We start from the raw sequence: 19,273 nt of genomic DNA on the forward strand, positions 1-19,273 counted from the left end.
AACAAAACAATCAACGTCCTCGGTCAATTGGTTGGAATAGATCAGTACCAGAAAGGAAAACGAGTTAAAAATTCGATTTTTAATAAAATTCGATGTAAGATGGGTATTACCTTTTGTTGTCTCAGCCACAAAGCTTAAATTAATGTCATATGAATGCTTCTCCTCATGTGCCTCTGGGCGGTATTGTATATCGACTCCATTGAAAATGTGATAATGATTGTGCATTTTCAGTAACAAAATGCAAGCAGTTTCACTGAGCGTCACGATAAATTAGAAGCATGGGACTGCTAAGTGGCTTAGGCTTGTGTTAGCTTCTACTCTGAAACTAATTCTAGGTCATATTCCCCGTTCTTTCCCATTTTATATTTGTTCCTTACAAATGCTTATCCAATTCCCTTTTAAATACTGTTGTGCTCTTAGCTTCAATTGCTATTTGTAGAAGACTAGTTTTGTGAAAAAAAATTGGAACCTCCCTCTGAAGGCATCAAGACAATTATTTTAACTGATTGTACTTGTGTATTTGCTTCCGAGTTTAGAAGCTACTTAAAATTACAGAAGTTTAAAAAGAGGATTTCAAAATTAGGTCTATATATTATCTTGGGCGAAGACTCTTGTTTTACCATGAAAAGACTGGCAAAGAATAGCTCCACAAGCACAAATTCAAGTATGAGTGACCAGTTTTTAATTGTAAAGTAGGTGCAACATTCTTAAAAATGTTACGACTGCACGACCTTTTAATGCTCACAATATTTACAATTACTGTCCTTTACATGAAACCATAAAACCCTAAAGAGAATTTATATGGACTGGAACAAACTACTCCTAGCACCCACATCAATGCCATCAACCAATTAAAATCAAGTGCACAAAATACTTTACATAATGTACTAATGTAAAGTATACACACACACGTGTGAAAAAAAATACAAATCAATTTGTTAAATGTCAAAACAAAAAAGAGCAAAGTCGATTATTACAAGACAAATTCAGGAGAGGAAAAGCAAAGAAACGCAAAACTAAATATGAAAACGCCCGTCTTTGATGAATAAAACATTTGTTTTGACATGAAACCAGCAAATCTGCTGGTGGGGGGGGGTTGAGAAAAACATGGGACAATAATACCATCGAAAAACAGAACACGGCAATTCAGAACAAAAAAGGTGGGAGAATAAGAGACGGGCAAGAAAGAGGCTTCATTTTACATGGGGGTTTGCATGTGGGACTTTAGAGGACCTCCATGCCATTGCACAAAGGACAGAATTCTAAACGGAATAGAAATGAACATTGGCGGTGTGAAGTGTCTGCCATATTCAAGTTATCACATAACCATGCCTTGTCTGCTGTTAAATACAAAAACAGCATCTTACATATAAAAGCTTTAAGCTGCATTTTATTTATCCTCTTTACACTGGTAGTCTCTTGTATGTGTACTCAATAGAAACCAAAGAATTTTGTACACTATTTTGTACAATAAAAGATAAAGTGTGCATTAAGTATGCTTGTACATGACAATTTTTATACAATATTTACAGTTTCTGATATACCATGAGATTTTGCATATCTATATACAGTTATGACAATTCGCCAGAAACATTTGGACTGTCTTCGGATTTTGATATTCATGATCGTTTCGGGCTGTAGAAAATGTCACTTTCTAGGCAAGCAGTAGACAAACTGTAATCATGATCTCTCACAAAGGTTCTGAGGAGCTACCCATCATATAATTTAGCCTCATGATTGAAGAAACACTTTACCACTGTTCATTTAGCACCTTGCAGCATTGTGGATAATTAAGACTCTATATATACATACAGTTCCACCCTATTGGTCTACATTGGTGAGACAGATATTCAACGTTATCTAGAGATTTTTCGCCTCTTGGCTTTTGGTGGCTTGACTTGTCTTTCCTTTTGCGGAGGCTGGTGGGTCTGTAAAATCAAGATCAGAGTGCAAATTAATGAGCAGCAAATGCCTTTAGTTTCTATCATGAGATTAAACGAAATAGAGTTGACAAGATAAATCTATATATCACTGCTGTTGAAAGCAGAATGCATTTGCGACCTGAATTACAAACATAACCTAACAACTGTACATTCACAGACTTTTTTTGTTGCAAGCATTGTATTAACTGTTTGCCGACTGTCAAGCATTCTCAACTGTGTATGTTGTAGCTTTAGAGTGTGGAACGGACTGAAAGCGGTCTCAAATTGTACTATTCAACTTTAAATGATTGGAGTAAGTTGGACTCCAAGACAAAACAGGATTCAAACATGATATCATAAAATCACTCACCAAATCATGTCCCACGGTAAAAAANTAATAGTTAGCCATTTATCAGGAGTCAACCGATTACACTTTATACACTGGAATTTGAAATATTTCTGAACATTATGATTGTATTTTATAAATATGTATCCAATTCATTTATGGTCCCAATAGAACAGTTTTAAAATAACTATGCAGACAGTTCCAGTTGTATAGATTTCGTTCCATACCTCGTAGAAGTGACTTCGCCATTTTACAAAAACTGTGTCAATATTCAAATTAATTTACCATGTAACTGAATAAAATCAGTGAAAATCCCAGTGCTCATGTTTTGTCACCTACCGAGCCCAACAGGAGCAGTGAAGAGAGTACACATCATAAATCAATGGAGAGCACTGCTAAAGTCACAACATATTTAATCTCTGTCTGTACACCGAATAACTCTCAACTACACATGAGTTCATTTCAAGAAAGCATCTGTGGCACAGGGTAATAACCTGAAGCAGGGAGTCTGAGTTCATCCATACTTCAGGAAATACGTTTTTTTGGTTCGCAAACTGATTACAAAGCTTTTAGGGGTATGTTTACCAAGATGCCGTATGAGTAACCATGTGGATAAAGTTTCTGATATGTTCATGTTACCATAGCTGCCTTTCTGAGTCCAATGCAACATAGTAACTGGACACTCTTAAGAGTTTTTTCGGCTATGAATTGACATTAATCAACAGGGTTGTTTATTCCTCTATGAGATCAGTCTGTAAAGTATCCCTTACTTCCAGTTGCTCTTCCTGATTCTGTGCTGCCCGTCCAGACCCTCGGAGAGCGTCTTCAGCTTCGTAGGCTGCACCTGGGTATGAGCACCAAACCATGTTACCTGCAATCTTTAACAGGTGCTTTACTCCACTGCTAGGCCTCTACAGCTGTTTGTTACGGAGAGCTCCCGGGTGTATTTTATAGATGGCATGAACCATGCCGATTGCTACAGGCCATTTCATCTCTCACAGGCGCACGTGGCACCTTTGTGTGAAACTATCAACCACGAACACATACTTTAAGAGTGAATGTCACTGTCAGTGTCATTTTTAAGCATAAAATAGATCAACTTCAAAGAAGTCAGCCTCTGTAGATAGATATCTATCATAGCAGATAGATACCCATCTATAAGGTTCCCCTTTATCATAATAATGATAATAATAATGATTTGGGTTTCAGAGAAATCATCATTTGCAGGTGTCTTTATTGTCTCTATGGGGCAGATATACTGAGCTGATGACAGGCAAGTGAGTGAATTCTTTTCAAAGCATCTGCTCCCTAGAATCTGTTCCGATTCTCGTTTTCTCTCAAAAGGCTAATATTCAGCAGAGAAGAATGGTTAAGAATTGAATAGGAAGTGGGGAAGGGGAAATAAGAGAACTTCCCCTCGAACCTGTCTCTGTGAGATCCCCATTCCGTAAAGCAAACATGCTGACGGGAAACCCTTGGCTGACGTCACTCCTGAAAAAAACATTCCCTACAGGCCAACGCCAAGGAAATGTTATGGGCAATATCTGCAAAAGAAGATTTCTGTTATGGAAGAACTCTTGAGCGTGTGCACTGATCCCAGAACCAACCTGTGCCTGACCTTACAGACTGACAGACACCTTCTAAAGTAATGTTAATGTTCCTATTTACCCATCTTTTGCTTAAACCCATTGAACCCAGCGTCAACGAGTTAAGAGTCTGATCCTGAGAATGTAGATTTGAAATGAGATCTGTGATGCAGCATGGGTTAATGACTTTCTATGCTCAAGTTAATTCAGGGTTAACGACCGTCAATACTTATGTTAATTCAGTTCCCTCCCCATTCCCAGGCCAAGTAATTCTTCCAAAGCAGATCCTCTGAAGATTTCATCAGAATGCAACACTTACTCGACTCGCCTTACAGGCACTATAAGTTCGCCCACAAAACAGACAGTCACTGCACTTTACAGTATATTCTCTAAAGAGCTTTGCGACATCCTCCTGATGTGAAGGTGCTATAGCAAGTTTAAGGATGATTATTATATCAAACGCAAGGAAAATTATTACTATACATATGATAACAACAATAACAAACTGCATTTGTGTAGCGCCTTTAATGTTAGGAGGATGTCCCAAACTGTTGGACCACCAAGGATATGCACCCAAACTGGGGGTTGAGATCAGGAGGGGTGGAGGGCAGGGAGGGTGGGGGTAGGAGGGTGTAACCGATACAGCTAGTATACTGTAAAGTGAATTCACTGTGTATTTTGTGGGCGAAATATTGTAAATATTAACTAAAGTTCATTGAAACACAATAGAAGTATCTGAATACTAAATAGACATCCGCAGATGAATACACACCCTATTAATGGGAATGTTTGTTTAAAAGAAACCATTTGGCTCGAACGGATCAACTTCCTCAACATGGTTTTGATAAGTGACGGGGCTGGAGAGACTGCTAATGCTTTTACCGGCACAATTCTTAGCCAATACTGCAACATTGGGTCAGCGGACAAACAAAAGCGATGCTTTATCCGCCTGAAGATAACCACAGTTCATATCACCCTTAAACTCGCTGCCTTGGAAAACCTCTGGCCTTTGGCACGACATGCTTTCAGGACGTGGAATGCTCATTTACACACGCACCGAGTTATAACATTCAAAATACTCATAGTTTTCAAGTACTCAAGCATGAGAATGCAGCAAAGGCTCGACCTCAGTGAAGGGAGTTTTGTGTTTGTTCTCACAGGTGGGGTATATTTTCTATAACCGCTGGAATGCCAGAGATCTAATCTTAAGGAGCTCAAGAGGGCAGGTTTGAACTACAGTATTTGCATTACTTCATGCAACCAACTAAAAACAAGGGATGAACTTGCGTTCTGGTTTAGGCACGAGAGTGAATATTTTTGATATAATGCCCCCCCCGCCCACCCCCAACCACCGCTGGTTTTGATTTTGAACGTTGATTTGTCGAAAAATTTAAATACTAGACACGTCCATTTGCTTGTCTGTCTGTCTGTACTTATTGGGTGTTGCTGCAGTTTTAATTCACTAAGACTGATTTTAGTTGACCAAACTATGGATTTGAATGAACAAAGGTGGGTTGGATAATTGCACTTCTGTTACCGACAACCAGGGCTTTATCCAAGATTTTAAAGAGACTCACTCCTTAACTCTCACCACCTCCACCCTCACACCCTGCACCCATCCACACAGCCCCTACCCTCCCTTCCACCCACCCACCCACCTACCCACCACCCACACAGCTGCCTCCACATGCTGGTTGCTTGACCAGAATTTCACACGAATCCAGCCTCTCTGTGTGACTATTTTTGCACGCCACTAATTCGCAGCTCAGTGCATGTGTAGTTTATTTTGCATGCAATGATTTTTGGCAAGACTTTGCTCTCAACATATTTGTAGACACCAGCTGTTAGGTCTGATGTCGCACAACACATTAGCACACAAATAACAACGTGTGTACACTTCGTTCCACCAGCAGAAATTACCTTTTGACCGCACGCCATGAGAAAAAGATGAATCCAGACTATCTTCTGCCATCGTCTCAAGTAAATATTTCAGGCTCTACTTGGCGTTGGGTGCTTAAAATAAGCATGTATCTGCTTTTTTTTTAATATTTAAAAAAAGAACCTATTCTTGTAATTAAAAAGTGTAAATCTGTTTCCTCCCAAATTTGCACAAGCAGAAATGTCTTGTTGAGCTGCTTTGCGTTTCAAGCATCACTCAGTTGACTGCACTGACACTGTGGTGCAGCACACAACTCTGCCAACAACTGACTGTAAAATAATCACACTCTGCCCACTCGCCCTGATTGCATTGTGTAATATCTCCAATGCCTTTTGCTGCGTCGAAACTCTGTGACCTGCTAACCCCCATGCCAGGCCGTCAGCTCCCCCCGCTCGGCAAACTCTCTGGCCTGACTCACATTCCCTGACCGCCCCACCATTGGCGGTTGGGACTTCAGCCTTCCTTTCTGCCCCCGGCCTTTGGAACTCAATCTCAGTCCCTTTACCTCGCCCCCTTCCTTTCCTCTCAAGACCCTCCTTTTTGATTACGCCTTCCTACCACCACCCTCCACCCCTCCTAACCCCAACCCCCAGCTTGGGACGTCTTCCCGACGTGAAAGGCGCTCTATAAATGAAATCTTGTTGTTGTTGTCGGTGGTCACCAGCAGTACCAGTGGAAGAGGTGGCAGGGCGACCTGCGAGAGGGTCTATTACATGGCTCGTGCCATTCACAAACTCGCTTATTTTCACACGCAAGGATTATTATTATTATTTTCTAGAATAAATTGGTACACTCCGTGGATTTTCACCCGCGCACACACACATACGCCTGCCAACAACTAGCATTTAATTGCTTCTATTCAACAATAAAAACGGCAAGAAGTTTTATAAAACCAAATAGGAAGATCAATAGTGTTGGAGCCTGTCAAATGCATGAAGCATTTGGGTGAAAACAATTGCACGCTTGGATCAGAGTTGAATAAATTTAGACCTTTGCTGAATCGGGTATTTTTCAAAGCTATCTTTTCCATAGAAATAGTCAATATAATTAGCAAAACGTTAGACCAGTAGTACTTAAATATTCTTCACAAACAGCCAGGTCATTATCTATTCACAAAAGTGCGAATCCAAAATACTTTAATGCTTTCCTTCATAGCTCCTCAATCTTAATTGTTCCACATATTGCAAAAGTGCTCGGTGAACAATATGTTTTGGGGGATGAATGAAAACAGAATCCTAATAATGTCAAACTGGCATAAGTCTGATCTGTATAAATTGTACACCTGCCCAAGTCCCGTTCAAGAGTTTATATTCTATGCCAGGTTGACGTAACTCATACTTTGCATAAGTCATGTTAAATTAAATGTGTGGTCCCAACTGATCCGACTTTTGTGAGGTTTACTGTATTTCAAAGAAATGCAGCAATAACTTCAAAGAAGTCTAACAAAAGAATATTGGCTGATCAAGAAACTGGATATTCACCAGCACAAACCTAGGAAAAAAGGAACAGTGCAGGAATAGTATAGGGTTTGATGTTCCCTTAAGGCCAAATAACCCACAAATCCTTACTGCCTGGGCGTACGTGTGGCCAATTGGGACAAGTGTTGACTCTCAGTAATTTCAGGAGGAGAAAGGAGGAAAATGGGCAAAATAAATATCAAAAGTGGCTCTATGTTCAATTCAAATATTAAACTAATGTACAGTCAAACCTATTTTCAGCAACTGCTCGGGGGACTGGACCAAAGTGACCTTTATGTGAGGGTGGCTTATGAGTAGGCATTCGTTGATGTGTGTGGAATTTCTAAGCTCTAAGTGTATAGAAAAATACAGTACACATACATACCCAGAAAAATAATTTCACCCACAAAAAATATACAGTAAATTCACTTTACAGTATATTCTGTGAAGCGCTTTGAGACGTCTCGAAGACGTGATAAGGTGCCATATCACATGCAAGGGTTATTTATTATTAATAAATCAATTACAAAATACAAAATCATGACTGCTTCATGATAAAATCATGACTGAGTGGCCAGTGGTTTCATTAGACAGGTGGTTGCTGAATAGAAGCAGTTGCTTTGACAGGTTTGTCTGTATCTGCAAATTGAAATGAATAATTAATGGTTTAAAATGCAATGTCAAAATATATCAAAAAAAATAATTTACCCAACTGCCTTCACTACACGTGAACTGGAAATGTCCCTGAATTTATAGAAAGGTTAGGAAGAAAGCATTTCAATTTACATGACACAGCATTCACGCGATGTAAAGAATATCTGGAAAGCAAAGCATGTTCATCAAAGCAGAAGAGGCAAAATATCCTTTCACTAACCTGCGCAAATTAAAATAATAAGACATTATACTTACTCTATCTGTAATAAGAATGTAAACTTGAATGAGATTTTTTTTAAACACAAAAAAATTTAAGAAATAGATTAGTTGACAAGTTACACTACATTATATTAAGTTTCTAATAAATAATGAATCACTCATTCACTGATATTTTGCCTTCTTTATCCCCCCCATTAAAAGTCGGAGCCTTCAAGCTTGTATATCACCATCAGTTTGATTATTATTGAATAGAAGTTACACCACTATAACGTAGTTATCTATTAAAGATAACCTTATGTCATCTCATAACAGTTCCATACTTAAGTGTAAGAGTGCATATTTGTTGATTATAAAATTAAAAAGATCTTTTAATTTACAGAGAGTAGAAAGTAAACAGCATTTTGTGGAGTCCTGTAGCTCAGTGGTTAGAGCACTCGCTTTGCAAGTGAGAGACCTGAGTTCAATTCCAGGCAGGGCGAAACCTTGGGCAAGTTTCCTTACTCCACACGCCTAATAATAATCCCTCCAAAAAAACAAAAACAATAATTAAATTGGTCATTTTCAATCTATGACTGTTTGTGGGACATTGCTGTGCGCAATTGGCTGCCGCGTTCGCCCACAAATATACAGTCAACTCACTTTACAGTATATTCTGTGAAGCGCTTTGGGACGTCCTCCCGACGTGAAAAGCGCTATATCAAATGCAAGGATTATTATTATTATTATTATTATTATTATTTAAAAGATATTCCGTTCATATTTAACAACTAACTGTTGGCCTCAAATGAATGCAGCTTATATTCAATTTTGGGTTGGACTAGTGGGTACCTTACCCTGTTTGTGAACTTCTTGACCTTATTTCCATTATATCCATTATAATATTCATTAGCCTTTATATAAAACTCCAGTATCAGTGAAATGAACACCCTCTGCTAAAGAATATCAGTTCTACTGAAGATAACTTTATGTCATCTTATTGGCTTTTAATCTGGCCCAACCGCTCCCTCCACAACACGTAAAATGCTGTTATGTTATGTTTCTGGATGGGAAACAACAAAAATATTGCTTTTGTGGCTTGTGGACGTTTCTCAAATAGGGCACCCGGCCCTCAGCAGCCGAAATGTTGTTTGTTCCACTGTGGTGCGAGGAATTATATACTACCAATCACTGAAACAAACAGTCTTAGAAATGAAGCAAGTCACAGCATTCCCAGTGAGTCACAGTGCCAACTGATACGTCAACTCTAGGTGGAATGGTAATGCTTACAGTGCTATTTACCTTGACCTCTTCAGTGTTCTGCTGACAGGAATTGTGTACTTCATCTTTTCGCACCAGTTTTCCAGGCCACGAAGGAAACCCTTTGATTTGGCTCCAGACCAAGTCGCCAACATTAAACGTCCTTGGCCTATAGTGTATCAGGTCGTTGGAGGGAGAATCTGGGTGCTTCAAGTCATCTTCGCTGCTGATGCTTTTAGTGTCTGAAGGACTTGGGGCACATCCGTTGATGTGTTCTGAATTGTAATCTCCGTTAAACTGAATGTAGTCTTGTGCCAAAGAACCCGGCATTCCCTCCAGACTGGTTGAAGAGCTCGGTGACTGCTCCTCCATGGCCAGTTCCTGTTTTGGGGCCGGTAGCAACTCACCAAAGTTCCTGTTCTGCTGAGACCTGTTCCCGTTGACGTGCGTGCATCTTTCCACAGTGTTCTCTAACCTTTCTTTGATGTTGATGATGTGTTGTTTCTGACTGCTGAACCTGAAGCTGTCCTCGAGAAATCTTCTGTCTATCTGACAGGTTTTCTGTTGTAACACTAAGTCAGCTTGCTCCCCGCCATGAAGAGAAGATAGGATCGAGGCACTATTGAGTCGGTCTGCAGAAGGACTGTGATTTACGTGGCCAGAGTGTTCAAGAAACTTCTCGCATTTCCACACCGTTCCGTCGTGAACTGGAATTTGCTCAACTTCCCATTGTTTTTTCGGGGTATTGCGGCCCGGCGATTTAAAGTACTCAAACCCTTCCCCTTCGTGAGTGTTTTTCACTTGCTCGGAATTCTTTCTCAACCTTACCCCTCTGACGTGCCTGTTTGCCAGGCTGTTTTGACTGTTGTTCCGGCTGTCAATCTCCAGGCCGGAGAGTCTTTTCCCGTGAATCACCGCATTGACTGCGTTGGATAGATTCACAGGGTCTGCAATGGAAGCAGTGAAGGCACTCATGGCACTCAGGGCTGGGATTGGGCTCATCTGGGAAGTACTGCTCATCGCTGTGGTGATCACCACCTGCATTCCTTTGCTTGCAGCATCCACCACAGCTTTATAGATGGCGTCCACGGAAGGATCGTTGGGACCTACGCTTGGCACCTCTTCTCGGGCTTGCTGACTTTGAGCCTGCTCAGTTCGATATTTATCACCAGACGGATTGTGGAACGTAGAGCCAGCAGGGTTGGAGTTCTCAGGGAGCGGCATTGGCCCTGGGTGGGAATTGACAGGCTTGTTTGTAAGGGTGCCATCTTGAGCCATGTTCACCTGGGGAGGGAGAAGAGTTTAACACGTTCTGCAGCAGTTACAGCACACCATTTCTCTATCATTTGACAATACTATATTAATAACAATAATAAATTGGTCATTTTCAATCCACGACTGTCTGTGGGACATTGCTGTGCGCAATTGGCTGCCACGTTTGCCCACAAATATACAGTCAATTCACTTTACAGTATATTCTGTGAAGCGCTAGAAGACATGAAAAGCGCTATATCAAATGCAAGGATTATTATTATTATAATACATATTTTGTTATAATTCTGAAGTGGAGGTACTTGTAAACTGCACGTTTCAAATTGGCCATAACTCACGTTTATAAACTACAAAAATCCCTCACTTTAAACGATTAGCTATCAAAATGGTTAAACTTCTCATAAATTCCATTGCATGCATCTTCTCAAAAGACTTATCATTCCAAAGGATTTTAAAGTGAATTGAGTCATGGCCTGATTTGGGTCATGTCTACAGTTTGGGGGAGAATCTTCATGTTCCTTGCTTGGAATTAAGTTTTAGGACTAACCAAACACAGCAGTAATCAAAAATATCAGAAAAAGATGGCCAGACTATGGGACGCACAGAAGGTTATGATTTCTGGTTACAAACAATGTCAACCAAGCTTAGCAATTGAGAGCTCAGCTTCATGGGGCCTGTGAAGTACTCGCCAGAGACTATCTCAGCATTTAACGAAATGCTTTCCATCACCATTGCCCATTCCAATTCCTTGTTAAGAAATCTGGTCCTGGCACTAGTTTTAGTGAAGATTGGGACTGTATTTCCTGCCCTTCCAGCCCCACCATTGGTGATCGGGCATTCAACATTTCTGCCCTGTACTCCTGAATTCTATCTTGCAATCCCTCCGCCTCACCCCCTTTCTTGCCTCCTTCAGTCCCGTCCAATGACCTTCCTCTTCGACCGTGCCTTCAGCCATCCTCCCACCCCCACAGACCCCAACTCGGGTCCAAAAATCCTAGACTGTCCAGAGCCCTGGGACATCTTTCCAACGTGAAGGACATTATACAAGTGTAATTTATTGTTGTTGTTGTATTCCCAACACTATACAGAACACACTTGTTCTAGACTGCAGTTCTTTTCTTGCCATCTCACAGTATTTTGAGTCACCCTCAGTCAGTACTTCTCTTTCCATTATTTTACTTTATGTTATCAGTTCAGTAAATATGTTTCTTCCTGATCACGGTTTTAAATGCACTTTTCACTCACTTACGTTTATGCCCTAGGGTTCTATTTTCTCATCTTACTTTAAGCTGAAAGTCTCAGCTCATCTCATTTATGCCATTACATTTCCACATGGTTGACCAAGGTCCTCATAACTAACTCCTTTTCAGCAACAATTTATATGGCAACCTGTATGTCAGGACATCAGAAAGCGTTTCACACAGCTGCATGGTAACTCAAAGGGGGGAGCGGGATATGCGTCTGGACGAGCGGGCAAAGAGATGGGTCTTAACGCAGCTTTTCAAGGCGGGGAGGGAGGGCAAGATGGAGGGACTCTGGAATGGAGTTCCGGAGAGCAAGAGTAGAATGGCTGTAAGCTCAGTCACCGATGGTGGGGTGGCTGGGGCAGGAGAGGTGAATGAAGCGGGTCGAGGGAGTGGCCAGGATAATAGAGTCACAGAGACAGGAGAAGGTGATGCCAAGGAGGGATTTGAAAATGAGGACGAGTATTCCTACATTCAATTCGCTGAGAATGAAGAGCCTTTCAAGCTTGTAAAGCTCACGTTTCTCTGATCCTTTTCACAGCAATCATCTTTACACAGTGGTTCAGTGTAGATGCCCTTTTCTCTAACTTTTCTAATGTAATTATACTGTTGGTAACAGCACGATGACAGTAGGTGATCTGCGTGATGCACTATAAAGTCCCAGCATGATCTTGGATTATACTTCTCCAACTGCCCCTGCGTTCTTTTGTTTAATTGCTTTCCGCACAGCCTGGAAATTGAAAGTGGCATATCTATTACTACTAGACCTATTTCTAATTTTCTCTGCTCTATTAGAACATAGTTATTCATAGGTTCATGGTTAAAAAAAAAGTATATGGCTTTACTGTTTTCCAGTAATAGTTATTTTTCATTTGTTTCCAGCTGAATTGTGATGAATGCATGGCCAGTTTTTCCTGAAAATATATTTTTCTCAGCCATTTGGACACAAAATAATGAAAAGAGTCAATTTGAAATATTTATATCCGAGCCCATTTACTAAGTCACTCAGAACTGAGCACAAACTAAAGAAACCGCACACACTATACTCTCAGCAAAATTAGCTTCACCAAGGCAACATTGTGCTGTGCCGCATGATTCTGTCTTGTAATATTTGCTATCGACCTCAAATGAAATTAGACAATAAATTGAAAACATTCAAATGGCATGCACGTTGGAATGAATAAAGGTATTTTTAGATTCAAATCAAATATTTTTACAAAGTGGGTAGAAAGGGAAAGCAATATTTTGCTGGGTTTTCAAATTAAGAGTCTGCAAAATTTCCAAATGGAAAGAACGGTAAGGTAAACCTTTATTCTAGAATGTTCAAATATGTTGTTTTTTATTTCGAACCCAGGTGAAAGACCAAGGAGCACAAGTGCAGTAAAACCAACATATATTAATAATACTTGCATTTGATATAGCGCCCTATTACATCGTTGAGACGTCTCAAAGTGCCAATTGCGCACAACAGTGTCCCAAAACAGTCGTGGATTGAGTGACCACATTTTTTTCGGGAGGTATTATTACTCCCGGAAAATGATCCTGCCAATCGACTAATAACTGGGTTCTTACTTATTGCTAGGTAAGCAGAGGCGTGTGGTGTAAGGAAACTTGCCTAAGGTTTTGCCCTGCCCGGGAATGAAATCTGGGTCCTCTCGCTTAAAGGCGAATGCTCTAACCAATACCCTACAGGATTCCATGAAGTTAAGTAGCTGGCGGTGCAATGAGTTTTGGATCAATGTGATAAGGATGCAAGATGGAGAGAATGTGGGGGATTGATTCATTTGAAGCTTGGGAGCAACAAGAGAGGGAATGACCATTGTACTGTAATCGTGATAAGAGAGAGAGAGAGAGAGAGAGAGAGAAGGTTGAGACAGAGAAAGAGAGCAGACAGCAATGAGGGAACCGTCGATAAGTCTTCATGATCCCTTCTTGCCCTCGCACCTCCCTACCTATCTGATTTTCTTAGCCCTCACTCCACTGCCTCCGCTCGGCTGGCTCCTGTTCGTCCCTTGTCCCCTCTGCTCCACCATCGGTGGCCGTGCTTTCAGCCACTGTGCCCCGAAGCTCTGGAACTCTCTCCCGCAATCCCTCCGCATTGCCTGCTCCCTCTCCACTTTCAAATCCTGTCTAAAATCTTTCCTTTTTGATAGGGCTTATGGTCACCGCCCCACTCCCTCTCCCCTTGGCTCAGGGTCAGACTCCACCACTGTCGAGTGCTCCGGGACTCTACCCTGCGTGAAGGGCGCTGTATAAATGCAAGTTGTTGTTGTAAGCCTTGTATCCTGTCTAGGAATGAAAAAAAGCCATTTGGAGAGCCTTCCCAGTTATGGAAATAATATTGAAAATGGATATTTATCGATGACTTGAACTGAGAAGATCATGGTTTTCACCAGACACAATTCTGTTCATTTTCAGGCAGTGCAATCACTTCATTCAAAACTCATCCATAATACAGCTCTTAAACATCACTCAATTTCCACCCCCCACCCTCCCCATCCCCCAAATTGTGCAAAACTATAGTTATGGGAGGAAGCAGATTCTGCAGCTAACTGCAATCAATAGGTTCAGCTCACTTCACAACTGAGAAACAATTCAGTCCAGTGGCAAGATGCTAAAGGTACTAGATAATGTAGACCATGATTAGCTCTTTTATCTTGTACTGAACAGTAGAACCAGAGGACACAGCCTGCGATTGAAGGGAAGTAAATTCAGAACAAATCTGCGGAAACCCTACTTCAGTAAAATATATGGGACAGGGAGACGGTGGAAACGGGAAATGTTTATTCTTTCAAGAACAAATCAGATAGATTTCTGTTAGGAAATAATATCTGGGAATGCAGTATATAGTTTGGGGACACTACATGCGCAGGCGACTGCCAGGTTGGTGGCAGGTGAACAGGATGGACCTTGATCTTCTTTCATCTAACAAATTCTTATACCTTTATGCAAACAAAGCAAATGGCAATGAAAACAGGCTTTTTAAGTGCTCACCTGAAAGTTCTGAAAAAGACAGGCCATTGGGTTTGGTTGGTTTGTTGGGCCAGGATATGAAGTGTGACTTTGAAACCCCTGAAGACCCTGGGACCCGGGTAGACCTTGTAGAAGCGAATGATGATTCTGAGAGAACATCTGGTTGTTGTTTATCAAGGTCTGGAGACTGCTCAACTGTGGGTTATTCAAACTGTTGTTTAATGAAGATACATCACCTGGATATAAGAACAAAACAGAAGAAACTAGGTCAATGGGAGAATTGCAGAGGTTAGAAAATATGAACATCTGTTGTGTATCTGCCGCACATTTCTCACGCAAACATTTCAAATAGCTGGAGCGAAACCCCCCCAAAAAAACTGAGAAGCACTAATTAAATATTAAAAACTTCATCAGCCGTTACAAATACATTCTAACCAACCACAACTGCTACGTGAGCGAAAAAAAAACTTGAAGTGGATAAAGTGTCTTATGTTGAAACGTCTCAAGTACTTTATAATGGTTTGCTTTTTATGCAAGCGGACTAGAAAATGGGCTGAAATTCCCAACATTCTGAACCAGGCAAAAGGGTACCCAACTGAACTAAAATGGCAATTAATGTGCTAACATTACAAGCTGTAAGACCAATAAAAATGAACATTAATTGCCTTTCTCGTATAAACAGGCTTCAGTTCTAAGCTACAGATTTCACAATTTTCAGCTGATTAGGCAACTGCAAACCGTGGCCATATTTCAACGGCCACACAAGCACCACGCTGTCCTGCTACCGTCTCCACTTAATGTAGTTGTGGGTTTTTACCAAAGATGGCATGACTTTTGGGTGGTCAAGAGATTGCAAGATTCCAATCATTCTGTCATTTTTGGCAAATGACAATAATAATAATTTGGTCACTCAATCCACGACTGTTTGTTGGGACGCTGCAGTGTGCAATTGGCTGCCGCGTTTCGCCCACAAAAAATACAGTCAATTTACTTTACAATATATTCTGGGAAATGCTTTGAGACGTCTCGAAGACGTGATAAGGTGCTATATCAAATGCAAGAATTATTATTATTATTATAATAAGAACATTGAAGACCATACAAATAATGAACTTTTCGAGTGGTAAAACAAAAGTTTCTCATTTTATTCCATCGCTTGGCTGTGGTCTTTTTCTGAATGCAAAACAGACAACTGAGCACTGTGATGTGGATTCTACATTGCTGGATACACGATTATAGATGAAAGATAAATTGTAATAACTGGTCTGCAAGTTCTGGTGGAGGGCAAAGATCCAAGGGGGCTAGCAAACTGCATTTTAGGGTCCTGAACATTATTCCAAGCAATCTTTCAAATACACGAGTTTCTAGCAATGTTTCCAATATAAATGAAGAAACATTTAATTGGTCCAACATGGTGAAATAGCTCACACAAAATGTATCATTCAAAGCATCACATTTAACAGGATTAAGGTGCTCTTAAAATCTTTTTTATATTAAAAAAGCAGCCTCTCTCACGATCATAAGATGCGAAAATTGCTCAGGAAATGATTGTACCTAAAGATACTCAATAGAGATTCTCAAAACAGGAGTTAAAATGTTTCTGGTGAACTTGAAGAATTTATACATTTACAAAACCACACATATTGAGATATCTTAAAAATAAATACATTTGTCCACTGTCAAAATAGATAAAATTGGGCAAAAAATGTAAATTTTTCCCCAAAAAGTAGAATTACATTCCAATTCATCTTGAAATCATCCACATGATTACACAAATATATTTAGAAGATTGTTTTAACTTATCCATGTAATGTACAAGTTGAATGGAGAACACACAAGAATGAATATTATCAGTTTGTATTCAGCAATAGAAAAGTAACATAGAATAAGTTTCATTAAGGACTACATCACATCTTAGGGTTAGGGTTAACCCATTAAACTTACAATAAACTAGCTGTACCCGTTGCAGCTTCTCTTGCAACCAAGGAATCCAATCTGGAATGTAGATTGACACACAGACGCACACACTTACTTATTCTTGAAAGGTTTGATTTTCGCAAAGGCATCTTTATAATGATCAATATAAATGTATAATTTATAATCACTGGGACGTTCTCCCGACGTTAAAGGCGCTTTGAAAATGTAATTTTGCTGCTTAGCGGCTTAGCTTCGTCTGTGTTCTTTATTTTGTTTCCGCCGCTGCTTGGCTACGTGCGTACGTCCCAACTCATGAACAATAGGAGAGACCCTAAAAAAAATATGCCCATGTCACTCTCAGATGCAAGACCTTTCCGATGAGGTATAAATCATGTCTCGACATCAATTGGTTATTAAGATCCTTCTTGAAGCGCACGATATTGTCATTTTATTAGTATAGATAATAATCCTTTTATTTGATATAGCGCCTTATCACGTCATTGAAACGTCTCAGATGCCTCACAGACTATACTGTAAAGTGAATTGACTGTATATTTTGTGGGCAAAATACGGCAGCCAATTGCACAAAGCGGTGCACAAAAACAGTCGTGGATTGAATGACCAAATTATTATTATTAATGTATTTTTTTGAAGAGATCAGTCATTTGACTAACAACCGGGTTCCTACTTACTGAGAGGTAAACAGAGGTGTGTGGAGTAGGGAAACTTGTCGAAGATTTGGCCTGCCCGGAAATCAAACCCAGGTCCTCTAAACCAATACACTCCATGATTATGAATTGTCGCAATAAGTAGGTCATGGTTTAACTGCTCCTGCTACCATCATTTTATAGCTGTGTTGGTACTGGAGTTTTAAACATCTGAAAAAAATCCACTGCGGATTTTCCTTCCTACAGGAAAAAGAGGCGGGAGATTGGCAATTCAATGCCACCTGGTGCATGATCTACCCTTGTGAGCAGATGTTAAATATAAATCTTGAGGGATCATATTTAGTTCGGATTGTTTGAAGTTAATGTGACGAAGATGGGTTCTTTAATGTAAATGAGGTTGTGGATAAAAGCTGTCCCATTACTCAGTGGCACAATGCAAAATGCATGAATGGGACTGCAATAAGCAGATTGCTTCATCCATCTGAAAGCCCACAAGCTAGCACTATCCTGAAAGGATTGTCTTAAACTATGTCAATACAAGTACGTGAACCCATTCCAAGGAACGAAATGAGTACTCGCTGAAGTAAACCACCATTTTGTTTACATTTCCACCCGTGAGGTGGGCAACAAATTGACCAGAAATGAAATGAAACTGATTGCTATGATACAGTTGAACTGGACCATGTCCATGATAGTCACTTGTGGGAGGAATTCGGAATGCCAGTTTCAGAACGAGTTTCGCCTTTGGAATTTCCATGCGTAGGTGGGATGCCATGAAATTCTCAGTTCGGTTTGGATACTCTTAAGCACGGTGATGGGTTTCCGAATGTGCCAAGGCACCCGAGGGACTAAAAAAAATGAATGTGATGTCCTCTTTATTCAATTGCTGGCAAAAAAGGTCAAGAAAGTAAGTAGATGGAACAGTTGCAATGCAATTATAAAGTCATGATATATATATACGCACATACATACAGGTGACCAAAAAGTCGTGATAGCTATCCTATTATCTTAAAAAACATCATTTCTTTAAGACTGATTAGACATTGTAATGGCACCACAACTTTTTGGTCACCCTGTATATAAAATCTATATAAAAAAGTATACTTGCATTAGTTTTACATAAAAACTGATATAAACTTTGGACTATATTTGTAGTGTAACAACAACACAAGACATTAGTAGATTGAGCTTCTTCACATTTTAGAATGCATAAACCTGTAATCTCATTTGCACTGGATACGTTGCAAGGTTCCCTGGTGTGTTGGTTTATTGAAACCAAAGTATCTACACAATGGAAAATGTGCACTTTTTTTTTAAAAAAACGTGAAATTTAGTGCTGTGGATGGTAACGGAGTTCAGTTGATTACACCTCCTATTTAAGCAGCTATCACCTGGCGTCAATGGAGATAATGATTTTGCATTCAGTGGTACACAGAAAATTTGCATTATAGTTATACAGAAACTCATATAAACTATGCAGACTGTACTGGTGGTGTAAAACATAAAGTAATGGCACATTAAGCCTCTTCGCATTTTAGAATGCATAACTGCAATCTAATTTTCACTGGATAGATTACAAAGTGACAGTCTAGGGCAAATTGCCAAATAAAAACTGACCTGTTAATCAAAAATGCAAACCTAAAATAATAATAATCCTTGCATTTGATACAGCGCCTTATCACGTCGTTGAAACATCTCAGAGCTTCACAGAATATGTTGTAAAGTGAATTGACTGTATATTTGTGGACGAAATGCAGCAGCCAATTGCGCACAGCAGTGTCCCACAAACAGTCGTGGATTGAGTGACCACATTTTTTTTAAAAGGGATTATTATCCCCTT

At 40.0% G+C, this 19,273-nt stretch overlaps 1 protein-coding gene across 6 annotated transcripts in view; it reads right to left on the reverse strand.

Annotated features, from left to right (window-relative positions):
• Positions 1-659: 659 nt before the first annotated feature.
• The window catches only part of LOC103180464 (methyl-CpG-binding domain protein 5), a 103,976-nt gene continuing 85,362 nt past the window's right edge, over positions 660-19,273 (reverse strand). For 4 of the 6 annotated variants that reach the window (XM_007896350.2, XM_007896348.2, XM_042336050.1 and 1 more), the window contains 4 exons: positions 14,870-15,084; positions 9,402-10,643; positions 3,039-3,112; positions 660-1,928 (listed from right to left, as the gene is read on the reverse strand). In XM_007896350.2, coding sequence (XP_007894541.2) covers positions 1,799-1,928; positions 3,039-3,112; positions 9,402-10,643; positions 14,870-15,084 — 1,661 coding nt within the window. In that variant the 3' untranslated portion in view covers positions 660-1,798. Of the gene's footprint in view, positions 1,929-3,038; positions 3,113-9,389; positions 10,644-14,869; positions 15,085-19,273 lie in introns of all 6 variants that reach the window. The other 2 variants (XM_007896349.2, XM_042336048.1) reach the window with 2 other exon arrangements.

Source organism: Callorhinchus milii, unplaced genomic scaffold (genome assembly GCF_018977255.1).
Source record: "Callorhinchus milii isolate IMCB2004 unplaced genomic scaffold, IMCB_Cmil_1.0 Scaffold6, whole genome shotgun sequence".
Taxonomy (NCBI): Eukaryota; Metazoa; Chordata; class Chondrichthyes; order Chimaeriformes; family Callorhinchidae; genus Callorhinchus; species Callorhinchus milii.